The sequence below is a fragment of the Podarcis vaucheri genome (genome assembly GCF_965113315.1).
Source record: "Podarcis vaucheri genome assembly, chromosome: 12".
In the NCBI taxonomy this organism is placed as follows: domain Eukaryota; kingdom Metazoa; phylum Chordata; class Lepidosauria; order Squamata; family Lacertidae; genus Podarcis; species Podarcis vaucheri.
The window spans coordinates 54,105,690-54,118,304 of NC_138750.1; the positions used below are offsets into that span (position 1 = coordinate 54,105,690).

Consider the following 12,615-nt stretch of genomic DNA (forward strand, 5'->3'; position numbering starts at 1 on the left):
GGGAGGAGGGGAGCTGGTGACAGCAGCAGGAGGAGACTCCCTGGATTCTTCAGCAACCTGCCTCAACTCTGTCTCTTGGTCCTGCTCCTCTCCTGTTGCGGAGTCCGGACTGCGCTCTGCCACAGCTTCGTCCGACTCACTAAACCAGGGGTCAGCAAACTTTTTCCGCAGAGGGCCGGTCCACTGTCCCTCAGACCTTGTGGGGGGCCGGACTATATTTTGAAAAAAAATATGGACGAATTCCTATGTCCCACAAATAACCCAGAGATGTATTTTAAATAAAATTTACATTCTACTCGAGTAAAAACATGCTGATTCCCGGACCATCCTCAGGCCAGATTTGGAAGGCAATTGGGCCGGATCTGGCCCTGGGCCTTAGTTTGCCTACTCATGCACTAAACCCTGTTGCCTCTTCAGCTTCTGACACCTCCTCCTCCTCCTCCTCCCAGTCTGCTCCATCTTCTCCCTCTGGCCACTCATTGTCATCCCACCACCAGTCCCCTGGCTCTGAACCTTCTTCCCCTGGGGGTTCCCTTTGCGGTTCCCCAACTAATGCTTCCAACCCCTCTTCTGCATCCATGACATCAGGTTTAAACCAGGTTTCCCCATCTGCATAATCCAAACCAGCCTTTTTCTTGGGTCCTAAGTATTTGTCTTATAGGATAAATGCATTTCCCTCCTCTATTGATGCTGCCAAAGAGGCAGACCTTTTGCCTTTGCAAGCTGACACATCTTGCTTCATTTTGCGCTGCCTCGGGCTATGAAAGGAGGCAGTTACTGCCCGGCTGCATCTGCTTCAGACCAGAGAGTGATGTAGCGAAAACTCTTTTCGCCAGCTATAGAGACTCGCACATGGTCTCTTCCCCCTTGTAATCACATGTTGGTATGCAAAATAGTAAAGGTAAAGGGACCCCTGACCATTAGGTCCAGTCGTGGCCGACTCTGGGGTTGTGGTGCTCATCTCGCTTTATTGGCTGAGGGAGCGGACGTACAGCTTCCGGATCATGTGGCCAGCATGACTAAGCCGCTTCTGGCGAACCAGAGCAGCGCATGGAAACACCGTTTACCTTCCTGCCAGAGCGATACCTATTTATCTACTTGCACTTTGACGTGCTTTCGAACTGCTAGGTTGGCAGGAGCAGGGACCGAGCAACGGGAGCTCACCCCATGGCGGGGATTCGAACCGCCGACCTTCTGATCGGCAAGTCCTAGGCTCTGTGGTTTAACCCACAGCGCCACCCGCGTCCCATGCAAAATAGATATGTGCAATTGTTCCTAAACCAGCTTGCTGGTTTGGCACTGACCACTTTTCTGACATTGTTTTTTCCTCATCCCCAATAGTCCTGCTTTTCTGTCAGCAACAGCCCTGTTTGGATGGATTCCAGCACAACTGCCCAGTGCTGCTCTCTGGAAAAAGCTGTCGGAGGGGGTCAGAAACTTGCTGAGGTCACTGGTTCACGAGCCTACGAGGTGAGAGCTGAGAAGCGAGACTAAAGTTCGGCTTTTGAGGCTGTTCTTGGAAGTGAGAACAAGTCGTTCCAAGAGGTTTTTGTGTGTGCCAGATGCTAAGGGCACAAGGTTCCCACTTCTTGTATCTTCTCTCCTGCTCATACACCCATGAATAAGGTCTTTGGCTGAACAGAGTCTTTAAATTATTTTGCTGTTAGGATAAAATGGGCCGGGGAGACTGTTGCGTTGAGCTCCTCGGAGGAATAGCAGGACAAAAATTTAATGAAAGAAGTATTTTTCCAATTCAGATAACAGTTACAGTTAGGGGAATGATGATTACCCCCTCTTCTCTAAAGGGGAATGCATACCTCCTATTGAGGGGTGAAAACCCATTTTGGCCTCATTTCTTAGATTGGGCCAACTTTTGACAGGTGGGCCTAGTTCCCCACCTGACAGCCATCTGATGCTATGATGATAGCAGGTGACTGACAGGTGGGTAGTTCTGTCTACCTGTCAGAGTTGTTCTACAAGGGTGGAGAGAGGGATCTACTTCATCTACTCTACACTCATCAATCGATGGGCAGAAGCTTCAATCCTACTCTCTGCAGGGGACTGCTTTGCTAGTGCATTCCTGAAATGTGCTAGTAAGCAACACCCAGCAGGACTGAGTCCTGCTCCTTCTGATCTTGGACCTCTTTGGGGGGGCTGTGTGTCAAGAAAGGTGCATGAGCTGGAGGTTCCCCACAGCTTCCCTAGTTTTTTATGCTGATGTTAAGACCTCCAGTTGAGAAGTACAGTGGTACCTCGGGTTACAAATGCTTCGGGTTACAAACATTTGGGTTACAAACTCAGCTAACCCGGAAGTAGTACCTCGGGTTGAGAACTTTGCCCTAGGATGAGAACAGAAATCATGCGGCGGCAGTGGGGGGGAAGCCCCATTAGTGAAAGTGCACCTCAGGTTAAGAACGGTTTCGGGTTAAGAACACACCTCCGGAACGAATGACCATATTTTTCGCCCTATAGGATTCATTTTTCCTCCTCCAAAAATGAAGGGGAAATGTGTGTGCGTCCTATGGGGCGAATGCAGGTTTTCGCTGAAGCCTGGAGAGCGAGAGGGGTCGGTGCGCACCGACCCCTCTCCCTCTCCAGGCTTCGGCAGGTCTCCGCAAGGAACGGGAGCCCGGTGCTGGGCTCCCACGGCTTGCGGAGAGTTGCCTGCATGCCGAAGCCTGGGCGTGCTGAGCTCAGAGCGCCCAGGCTTTGAGCTTTGTGCAGCTCTCCGCAAGCCATGGGAGCCCGGCGCCGGGAGCGTTTGTCTGGCGGGTGAGCGTATTTAGGTAACCCCCCCCCAAAAAAGCTCAACAACTCTGCACAATCTTCCCCCATTTTCTCAGTTTTTAGACCCCTAAAATATGGGGGTGTTATACATGGGGGCATGCTATACATGGAAAAATACGGTAAGTCTGTTTTAGCAAAGGTCCTCGGCAACTTTAATTTGAAGCTAGTGTGGATCTAACCAGTCTTCTTGCTGAGTTGTACAGACTGAATGACTTTAACCAGTTAAGAACTTGAGGCGATTCCTGGATCGCGATAGGAGTCTGCCTAGCCAACCAGCATTGCACATTCCATTGATCTGTCATTTCTGGAATGTAAATTGTGGCCAGGAATTCTCTTGCTGCAGTTTTCATTTTTCTTCTGCTTTTTCGAAAGGCGAGCAGAATTATCATAATGAGCCGATGCATAATAGTCTGTTTTGTGCCTATTGCAATCGAAAAACAACTTCCATCATGCGTCAGACAAATTAAATACCCAAAGTGCAGCGTCCTGAACTCATTATGCCGAGTTAATGGTTATTGACTCAATTTACAGTTTGTGTTCCTAAGCATTGGCCTGTCTTTTGCAGCGTTTTACAGGAAACCAGATAGCGAAGATTTACAGCCAGAACCCTGAGGTCTACACACACACAGAGGTGGGCTAATCTTCAGTTCACTTATTGGAAATCGGAGCTGATTTTTGTTTTGCCTAGATATTTTGGAGAGGAACTTAGTTGCGCAAATTGTACTAGCATAAATAAGGCAACAGTTAAACAAACAAATTCTCACTAAATGGAAAATGATTTTTTTGGGGGGAAATACTTAGCAAGAGCCGCTGCTGAAATGTACATCCTGGTGGTTTTGGCTTCAGCCCCAACCATTTTGTTAAATACGAGCAATGCATGGCTTTCTGACTACCAATCCATATATTTAAAACATTTTTATACCATGCTTCATTCTTTTTTACGCATTCAAAGTTGTGTACAATCCATTGTTGTTGTTTAGTTGTGTCCGACTCTTCGTGACCCCATGGACCAGAGCACGCCAGGCACTCCTGTCTTCCACTGCCTTCCGCAGTTTGGTCAAACTCATGTTGGTAGCTTTGAGAACACTGACCCACCATCTCATCCTCTGTCGTCCCCTTCTCCTTGTGCCCTCCATCTTTCCCAACATCAGGGTCTTTTCCAGGGAGTCTTCTCTTCTCATGAGGTGGCCAAAGTATTGGAGCCTCAGCTTCACGATCTGTCCTTCCAGTGAGCACTCAGGGCTGATTTCCTTCAGAATGGATAGGTTTGATCTTCTTGCAGTCCATGGGACTCTCAAGAGTCTCCTCCAGACCATAATTCAAAAGCATCAATTCTTTATGGTCCAGCTCTCACTTCCATACATCACTACTGGGAAAATCATAGCTTTAATTATACGGACCTTTGTTGGCAAGGTGATGTCTCTGCTTTTTAAGATGCTGTCTAGGTTTGTCATTGCTTTTCTCCCAAGAAGCAGGCATCTTTTAATTTTGTGACTGCTGTCACCATCTGCAGTGATAATGGAACCCAAGAAAGTAAAATCTCTCACTGCCTCCATTTCTTCCCCTTCTATTTGCTAGGAGGTGATGGGGCCAGTGGCCATGATCTTAGTTTTTTTTATGTTGAGCTTCAGACCATATTCTCTCCTCTTTCACCCTCATTAAAAGGTACTTTAATTCCTCCTCATTTTCTGCCATCAAGGTTGTGTCATCAGCATATCTGAGGTTGTTGATATTTCTTCAGCAATCTTAGTTCCTCCTTGGGATTCATCCAGTCCAGCCTTTCGCATGATGAATTCTGCATATAAGTTAAATAAGCAGGGAGACAATATACAGCCTTGTTGTACTCCTTTCCCAATTTTGAACCAATCAGTTATTCTATATCCAGTTCTAACTGTAGCTTCTTGTCCCACATAGAGATTTCTCAGGAGACAGATGAGGTGACCAGGCACTCCCATTTCTTTAAGACTTGCCATAGTTTGCTGTGGTTGATACAGTCACATGCTTTTGCGTAGTCAATGAAGCAGAAGTAGATGTTTTTCTGGAACTCTCTAGCTTTCTCCGTAATCCAGCGCATGTTTGCAATTTGGTCTCTGGTTCCCCTGCCCCTTCGAAATCCGGCTTGCACTTCTGGGAGTTCTCGGTCCACATACTGCCTAAGCCTACCTTGTAGAATTTTAAGCATAACGTACCTTTTTAAAAAAAATAATAATAATTATGCAATGAATGTAGTCAATAAAATCAACTCGCAGCAATTTTAAATGCTTATCCAAATAAATACTTTTTTTTTTTTTTACTGGGTTCTGGAAGGATTGCCCCCAAACTTAGGGATGCCATCTGTGTATCCTAACCAGTTAAGAATTCACCTGATATTCACAAGTTATTTATTTGATTGATATACTGTCCTTCATCAAAAGATCCCAGGGTAGTGTATAACATATAAAACATTTTACGGAGCATCAATAATGAAATCATAATAACAGCCTTAATAACAATCCCCCCGGCTTTAACAGGCCATAGATTATTTAATGGCTAAAGGCCTGGGTATTTCCATAACTGTTAAGCTTCATACGGCAGAAAAGTACGGTTGATAAATGCACAGGAGACTTTTTATGCTGCTTAATCATCAAACTGTCTAAACAGTCTGCATAAAATATTCATTAAAATTACCAGTGAAATCAGATGTTAGTTAGGTAGCCTATGTTTCCCTCCCAAAACAAAATAATCAGTTTTTAAAATATACGTTATAAAATAAAGTTGCATATTAAAATACATGTCACAATTACATGTGTGGGCAGGCATGCTTGAGCAGGAGAGGCTTTGGCAGGCGCTGAAAACAGTAAAACCAAAGTGCAGATGCTGTGAAACTGAAGGACTGATTCCTTGCAAGTGCAGAACAAAAATTGGCCCCTTTGCATCCGCCTTTGGCCTACAGCTGTGCCCAACAGGGTTCAATATCAATATCAGGGGTCAGGAAACTTTTTCAGCAGGGGCCCGGTCCACTGTCCCTCAGACATTGTGGGGGGCCGGACTATATTTGGGGGGGGGAAATATGAACAAATTCCTATTCCCCACAAATAAGCCAGAGATGCATTTTAAATAAAAGCACACATTCTACTCATGTAAAAACACCAGGCAGGTCCCACAAATAACCCAGAGATGTATTTTAAATAAAAGGACACATTCTACTCATGTAAAAACATGCTGATTTCCGGACCGTCGGCGGGCCGGATTTAGAAGGTGATTGGGCCGGATCCGACCCCTGGGCCTTAGTTTGCCTACCCATGATCTATATGGTATACTGTATACAGTCATACCTTGGGATAAATACGTTTTAGGTTGAGCGCTTTCAGGTTGCGCTTCGCGGTGACCTGGAAGTAACGGAGTGCGTTACTTCTGGGTTTCGCCGCTCGCGCATGCGCAGACAGTCAAAATCACATCACGTGCATGCGTGGAAGTGGTGAAACGCGACCTTTGCACGCGCAGATGCACTATCGTGTCTTACATTCTGTTTAGTATGCGAATGGGGCTCCGGAACGGATCCTGTTTGCATCCCGAGGTACCACTGTATAAGGAAATGAAGAAGCTGCCTTATACTTGCTCAGGCTGCTATTCAGCATAGTCTGGCACCATCTTCAGGTTTCTGGTCAGAGAGAGGTCTCCTGGGCCACTCGCTACCTCTTTGCTTTTACTGGAAATGCCAAGACTTGACCCCCTAGACCACCTGCAGGCAAAGTGTTTATTGAGCTTTGATCTGCCTTCCCTGAATTTGTTATGTTTTGGAGCATGGGTCCTGATTTTTCACCCTACTTGCATTGTGATGTTTTGCCCCCCTTGTATATCTGCAGAGGTGACTCCCAGCACCCTATTGCCTTTGTATACTTGGGCCGAAGCCACTCTTTGGGAAGTTCAGCACCCATAAGCCCTATTGGTCAAGAAGACATTTTTTAGTATCTGTCTAACTCTTCCATTGAAAGTGGAACCTTAAAAATGCTTTTTTTTATTTTAAATGAGCCCTTGATCTGTCTGTTTCCCTTTTCTCTTCCAGAGGATCTCTTTGGTCAGCAGCTTTGCAGCCTCCCTTTTCCTAGGGGCTTATGCTCCCATTGATTACAGTGACGGTAAGTGACTTCTAGGCTTGTTTGTTGACTGTTTAATGTGCTCAACCTGAGTCAAAAGGTCTCTCCTGACCACTGGGAGTGAATAAATGGACCAGCAGGCTCACCTATTTCCTTGTGAATGAAAGAAGTTTTCAATAAAAAGTTTTAATACCTGAAATAGGGCATGAATAGAGCAATAGTGCTTCTGGTAAAGCAGATCAAGCATCACATTTGAAATTGGGAGCCTAGGATTTACCGTATTTTTTGCACCATAACACTCACTTTTTTTCCTCCTAGAAAATAAGGGGAAATGTCTGTGCGTGTTATGGAGGGAATGCCTGTGGGTGGCGGGGATCTGCTGCAGTCGTGAGCAGAGGATCCATGGTTCCCCTTCCTTTCCTCCTCCGTGGTTACAAAGCACGGATCCACATGGATCCTCAGGATTTTTGCATCGGGCTACCCCAAACTCACTGTCAGATCACATGTCTGTGGCCACAGCATGAACCACAAAAATCATATATCCACTATTTCGTTTAGAATATTTTTTTCCTTGTTTTCCTCCTCTAAAAACTACGTGTGTGTTATGGTCTGGTGCGTGTTATAGAGCGAAAAATACGGTACTTCCTGCTCGGTCACAGATCAGTTGGGTAGCCTTGGGAAAGTCTATCTTGCTCAGAGACTGTCTAGATCAGAAGCAGGGAGCGTGTGACCTTCTGCATATTGTTGGACTCCAATTCCCACCACCCCTGACTATTGGCTATGCTGGCTGGAGATGAAGCGAGTCCAGCATTCCCTGTAGAGCCACAGGTTATTATTATTTAACCACGAGGTGGGTGCAGAGCATCATGAAGGTGGCTGGGCACCACAGGCTAAGCCAGGTAAGGAAGTTTTGGCGCTGTTCCCCAAAAAGCCCAACAACTTTGGGCGACCTAATAATAATAATAATAATAATAATAATAATAATAATAATACAGTGGTGCCTCGCAAGACGAAAAGAATCCGTTCTGTGATTCTCTTCGTCTAGCGGTTTTTTCGTCTTGCGAAGCAAGCCCATTGGCGGATTAGCACTATTAGCGGCTTTTAGCGGCTTTTAGCGGCTTATCGGATCAGCTGATAAGCGGCTTAGCGGCTTAGAAAAAGGGGGGGAGGGAAAAAACCCAGCAGGAACTCGCAAGACATTGTCGTCTTGCGAAGCAAGCCCATAGGAAATTCGTTTTGCGAAGCACCTCCAAAACGGAAAACTCTTTCGTCTAGCGAGTTTTCCGTCTTGCGAGGCATTCGTCTTGCGGGGCATAATAGTAATAATAATAATAATAATTTATTATTTGTACCCCGCCCATCTGGCTGAGTTTCCCCAGCCACTCTGGGCGGCTTCCAACAAAGATTAAAAATACATTAAAATGTCACACATTAAAAACTTCCCTGAACAGGGCTGCCCTCCTAAAAAATAATAATCAACATCTCTTTTAAAAAGTGGGGGTTGCTATGCCAATGTTATATACTGCCCTTCATTCATCACTTCATCATAAGATCTCAGGTTCTCCATCCCTGCTCCTTTCTATCCCCTCCACACTTCCCTTCTTAGAGTGACTGTGGCACCAAAGTTATCTGTGTTTAATGCAAGCCAGACTTCCTCTAAAGTAGAGTTTGCTTGGTGTGCGTGTGAGGGATGAGTATGGTTCCTCACGAGTAAACAGCCAGGACTCTGACCTGGCTTTTTACAGGTTTTATTTGGTGCAAACTATGTACAGTGCAGACACCCAAAGTTCATGTCTCCCTCAGTCGCTAGCAGATTCCGAGAGTGGGCTTTTCCTGCCCCCCCCAAGCAGAAGAACCTTGACACGCCCAGCCTCCGCCTTTTTTCCTTACGCTTGACTCCCCTGCCAAAACTAGTCGATGGAAGTTGCATCTCTGTTTCCCTATTAGCCTCCCTGGGATCAGTGTTGGGGCTCGCAGATAAGTCTGTGAGCCTTTCCCTCCCCTCTCTCCCCATTTCTTCTTCCGTTCTAACACCAGTCTTTGATGAAGTGTTACTGCTGATCAACGTGGGAGGCTCTCTGTACGTTCCTACCCCCTTCTCCCCTCTTGATGGCAGTCCCCTGACAGTGTGAATCATGGATAGCGTTAACCATGGTTCACACTGCTACCAGTAAAATATTTAACCATGGTTCAAGATATTGCACCAGAGTGGAGAATGGTGGAAAGTAAGGGAAGGGAGCGTTCCATCCCCTGGTGTTCTCCTGAACTCTTAAAAAATTGGCAGACGATTGCATCTGCCGATGTAGCATGCAGCTGCAAACAAATGGGCATGATGACCTGTGCCATATGGAGCCATATGGAGCAGCCTTCATATGGATATAGCATGTGACTGGCCCTCAGCAACTTGCAGTTTGCATGGTCTTTCTCATGTTTTTCTTCAGAGATAACACATTGTTTGAATAATGATCCCCTCCTTCATTTCTGCTTGGTTTATAATATTTGGGTTGTACAGGCTATAAAGATACTCAGTCCAGTTGTTTAGCCCTCCAGTAGAACAGATCCTTAAAAAAAAAAAAATCCAATAAGCTCCATCAGAAAGTGTGTGTGTCAGAAAAGCAAATCTAGGATGATGTTCCAGTTCCAGGAGGCACAAATCTCTTCCTGTAAAATGTTTTGCACTTTGTTGATTGATTTTTTAAAATGTGCCAAAAACTATATTAGAATGACAAATGATTTCCATTTATACTGTGTGGGGTTTTGTTTTTAAGTGGGAAACTTGAGACTAAACAACTTAAATGTGTCATTTGATGTATCACCCTTTACAAGTGATAAAACACTAAAACTTTTGAAAACAGCCATTCTGCTCGCACCATGGAGATGCCTAAATTTCACTCTCACCACGGAGATGTCTTACTTTCACAGATAGTGACTTGCATAAGGCATAAAATGCAAGGAGTAGTTATTTGACCTACCTCTTCGTGTCCAAAAGCAGCTCTTTTTCTACTGTGGTAATAGAGTATTTCTAACAATTTAAGTTGCAAATGCTTTCTTGCACCGAAGCAGCAGAACACAGAATGAAAATACTTAAATTTACCAATAGCCTAAGCAATGGGGCAATGGCGCAGAAGACCAGACTCCATGCCTGGTGCCTCCCTAAGGATGGATGGAGCATCCTAAGTCTATTCTGTGTTAGTCTTGCTTGCACCCATTCATAAAGTCTGGGTTCCATTCCATTTTTTGCACACTTTCTGAAAGAAAGCACACAAAAAACTGTTTAAATTGCACACATTTCATTTGCACTCTTTCAATAAAATAAACATCTTGCAACACAATTCCTCCACCCCTAAAATATGTATTTTATCTGCATTTTAAATGTAAAATATGTGCACTTTTGGGGACTGATTCAGTAGAATCTGGAGAAGTCTGTAATCCGATTGATAGTTGTGTTTTGATTTTAAGCAGGTTCAGGAACACCAAATTGCAGAAAACAGACTGAACAATTTCCTTCCTTAGGTTTCTCATCCTCTCAGCAGCTGGACTGAGGCTTTTCTTGAGGCAGCTGGATTTGCCTCTGGCCTTGATAAATTTCTTCTTCTTTTCTTTTTTTTCAAATTGTGAAGAGATTTTTTTTTTTTTTTTTTTTTTTGGAGAGGGGATAATAAGATGAAGCCAGTACAGTCTTACCTTGGTTTTGGAACATAGTGCGTTCTGGAAGTCCGTTCAACTTCCGAAATGTTCGGAAACCAAGCCGCGCCGGACTTCGGCTTCCGAGGCAAAGTTCACAAACCGGAACACCTACTTCCAGGTTTGCGACTGTCAGGGAACTGCCATCGTCTCAGAGGCGAGAGGTGGAAGGGCAGTTGGGTTACAGGGAGCCTCCAAAGATTGTGAGAAGCAGCACTTCCTCCGCGGAGGAGGGAAGCCACGCGTCCAGTGGGGAAGGGATGCAGGGCTCGGAGAATGCAAGGGAGAGCCACAGCACCAAGCATGGACAAAACGGGGGGGGGGAGGCAGGTCCCCCTCTGCCCACACCCTCTCTGCGCAGTCGGTTTACGCGCAGAGAGGGGAGGCGTAAGATGGGGGTCAAAAGACTACTCTGCTGGAGAAAGTTTAAGGACTGCCCACTCCCAGATTCTGCTAGTGACTGAGCAAGACAGGGAATTGAGACGTTCTGCACTGTGAATGTTTTTGTACCGATTGTTAAGTTGTGGGTGAACATATCAGACAACACAGCGATTCTTCAAAGCAGCTCTTTATTTGTAAGCTAGAACTGAACTGAACAGCAAACAGCTCAGCCGGCCTGCTTTTATAGGCAACTGGCTGTCAACATTGTAGCAACAACAACCCAGGGTTTCCCGCCTAAAGTAACTGACGTGGACCTGAGTGAAAACTATTCCTGGTGGCCAGGGTGAGAACTTCAATACATAGCACCCCTCCCTACCAAGATAAGACATTAGTTACAATCATAGTGGTTCCATTACATACAGCGATACCCTTATTGTTTTCAGTAAGGCACATAAGCATATTTATTGACCCTATTCACCATACAACTTTACATGTACAGTTTGTCCAGTGAACACAGTCTTTTAAATATGGGCTACTGGCCTTGCAGATTCCCTGGGCGGAGAGTTCAGCAGCTTCTGAGGCCACAGCCTCCTCAGTGGCTTTCTGCAGCATGAGGTGAGGTCTGGCTTGGCGAGGAGATGCCGTTGCAGACAGATGTCCCGGACCCCGCAGACAATTCGAACCATCAGGGCATCGTCTAAATCTCGGAACTCGCAGTGCATTGCAGACTGTCAGAGGGCGGTGGTGTAGTTCTTAATTGACTCCCCCTCTGCCTGGTTCCGGTGGTAGAACGCATGGCAGGCAGCAATCTTGGACGGCTTTGGCGCGTAGTGGTTGCAGCGCTTCTCTTGAATCATGTCCCATGGCTCTGCCTGGATTGCTAGAGGCGCAACCAATGCTCGGGCCGTCACAAACACTTTGGGGCCACAAAGGGTGAGGAAGAGGCTCTGCCTCTGCTCTATAGACCCTCTTGTCAGCTCATTTGCTTGGAGGTAGCAGTTGAACCGAGCGAGGTAGGAGTCCCATGATTCAGAGGCTGGGGCAAACGGCGGCAGAGGCACGAGTGAAGCCATGATTCCGATGCCGACGTGGAGGGCGATGGATGGAACACAGTGCTCTAGCCAGAACGGTCAGCTCTGAATTGGTTCTGCTCTGTGATTTCGCTCAGTGTTTCAGCTCCGTGATCCAGCTCATTTCAGAGGGTGGCCGCGCCTGGCTGTGCTATGATGTCCATCAATCCCACCTTCGTCGCCAATGTTAAGTTGTGGGTGAACATATCAGACGTCACAGCGATTCTTCAAAGCAGCTCTTTATTTGTAAGCTGGAACAGAACTGAACAGCTCAGCCGACCTGCTTTCATAGGCAACCGGCTGTCAACATTGTAGCAACAACAACCCAGGGTTTCCCGCCTAAAGTAACTGACGTGGACCTGAGTGAAAACTATATACATGATACTCCTGGTGGCCAGGGTGAGAACTTCAATACATAACACCAATAATAAAGCCTTGAAAAGACCAGTGGGGGTCTTGCCTGTTCGCTCTTGAGCAACCACACCGGCACACACCTAACAGCGACATTCAAGGTCTGAGTTGTTCATGAACTAAGCTGTCCAAAAGCCAAGGTACGGCTGTAATTAAAGACTCCCATCATCCCCTGCAGGAATAGAAACTGACATGGGGCAATCCTA

The 12,615-nt window shown here is 46.0% G+C and overlaps 1 protein-coding gene across 6 annotated transcripts in view; it reads left to right on the forward strand.

The window, feature by feature from the left end:
• XYLB (xylulokinase) overlaps positions 1-12,615 on the forward strand; it is a 119,701-nt gene that overhangs the window by 12,287 nt on the left and 94,799 nt on the right. For all 6 annotated transcript variants that reach the window (XM_082192457.1, XM_082192454.1, XM_082192453.1 and 3 more), the window contains 3 exons: positions 1,342-1,470; positions 3,353-3,418; positions 6,833-6,905. In XM_082192457.1, coding sequence (XP_082048583.1) covers positions 1,342-1,470; positions 3,353-3,418; positions 6,833-6,905 — 268 coding nt within the window. The remainder of the gene's footprint in view (positions 1-1,341; positions 1,471-3,352; positions 3,419-6,832; positions 6,906-12,615) is intronic.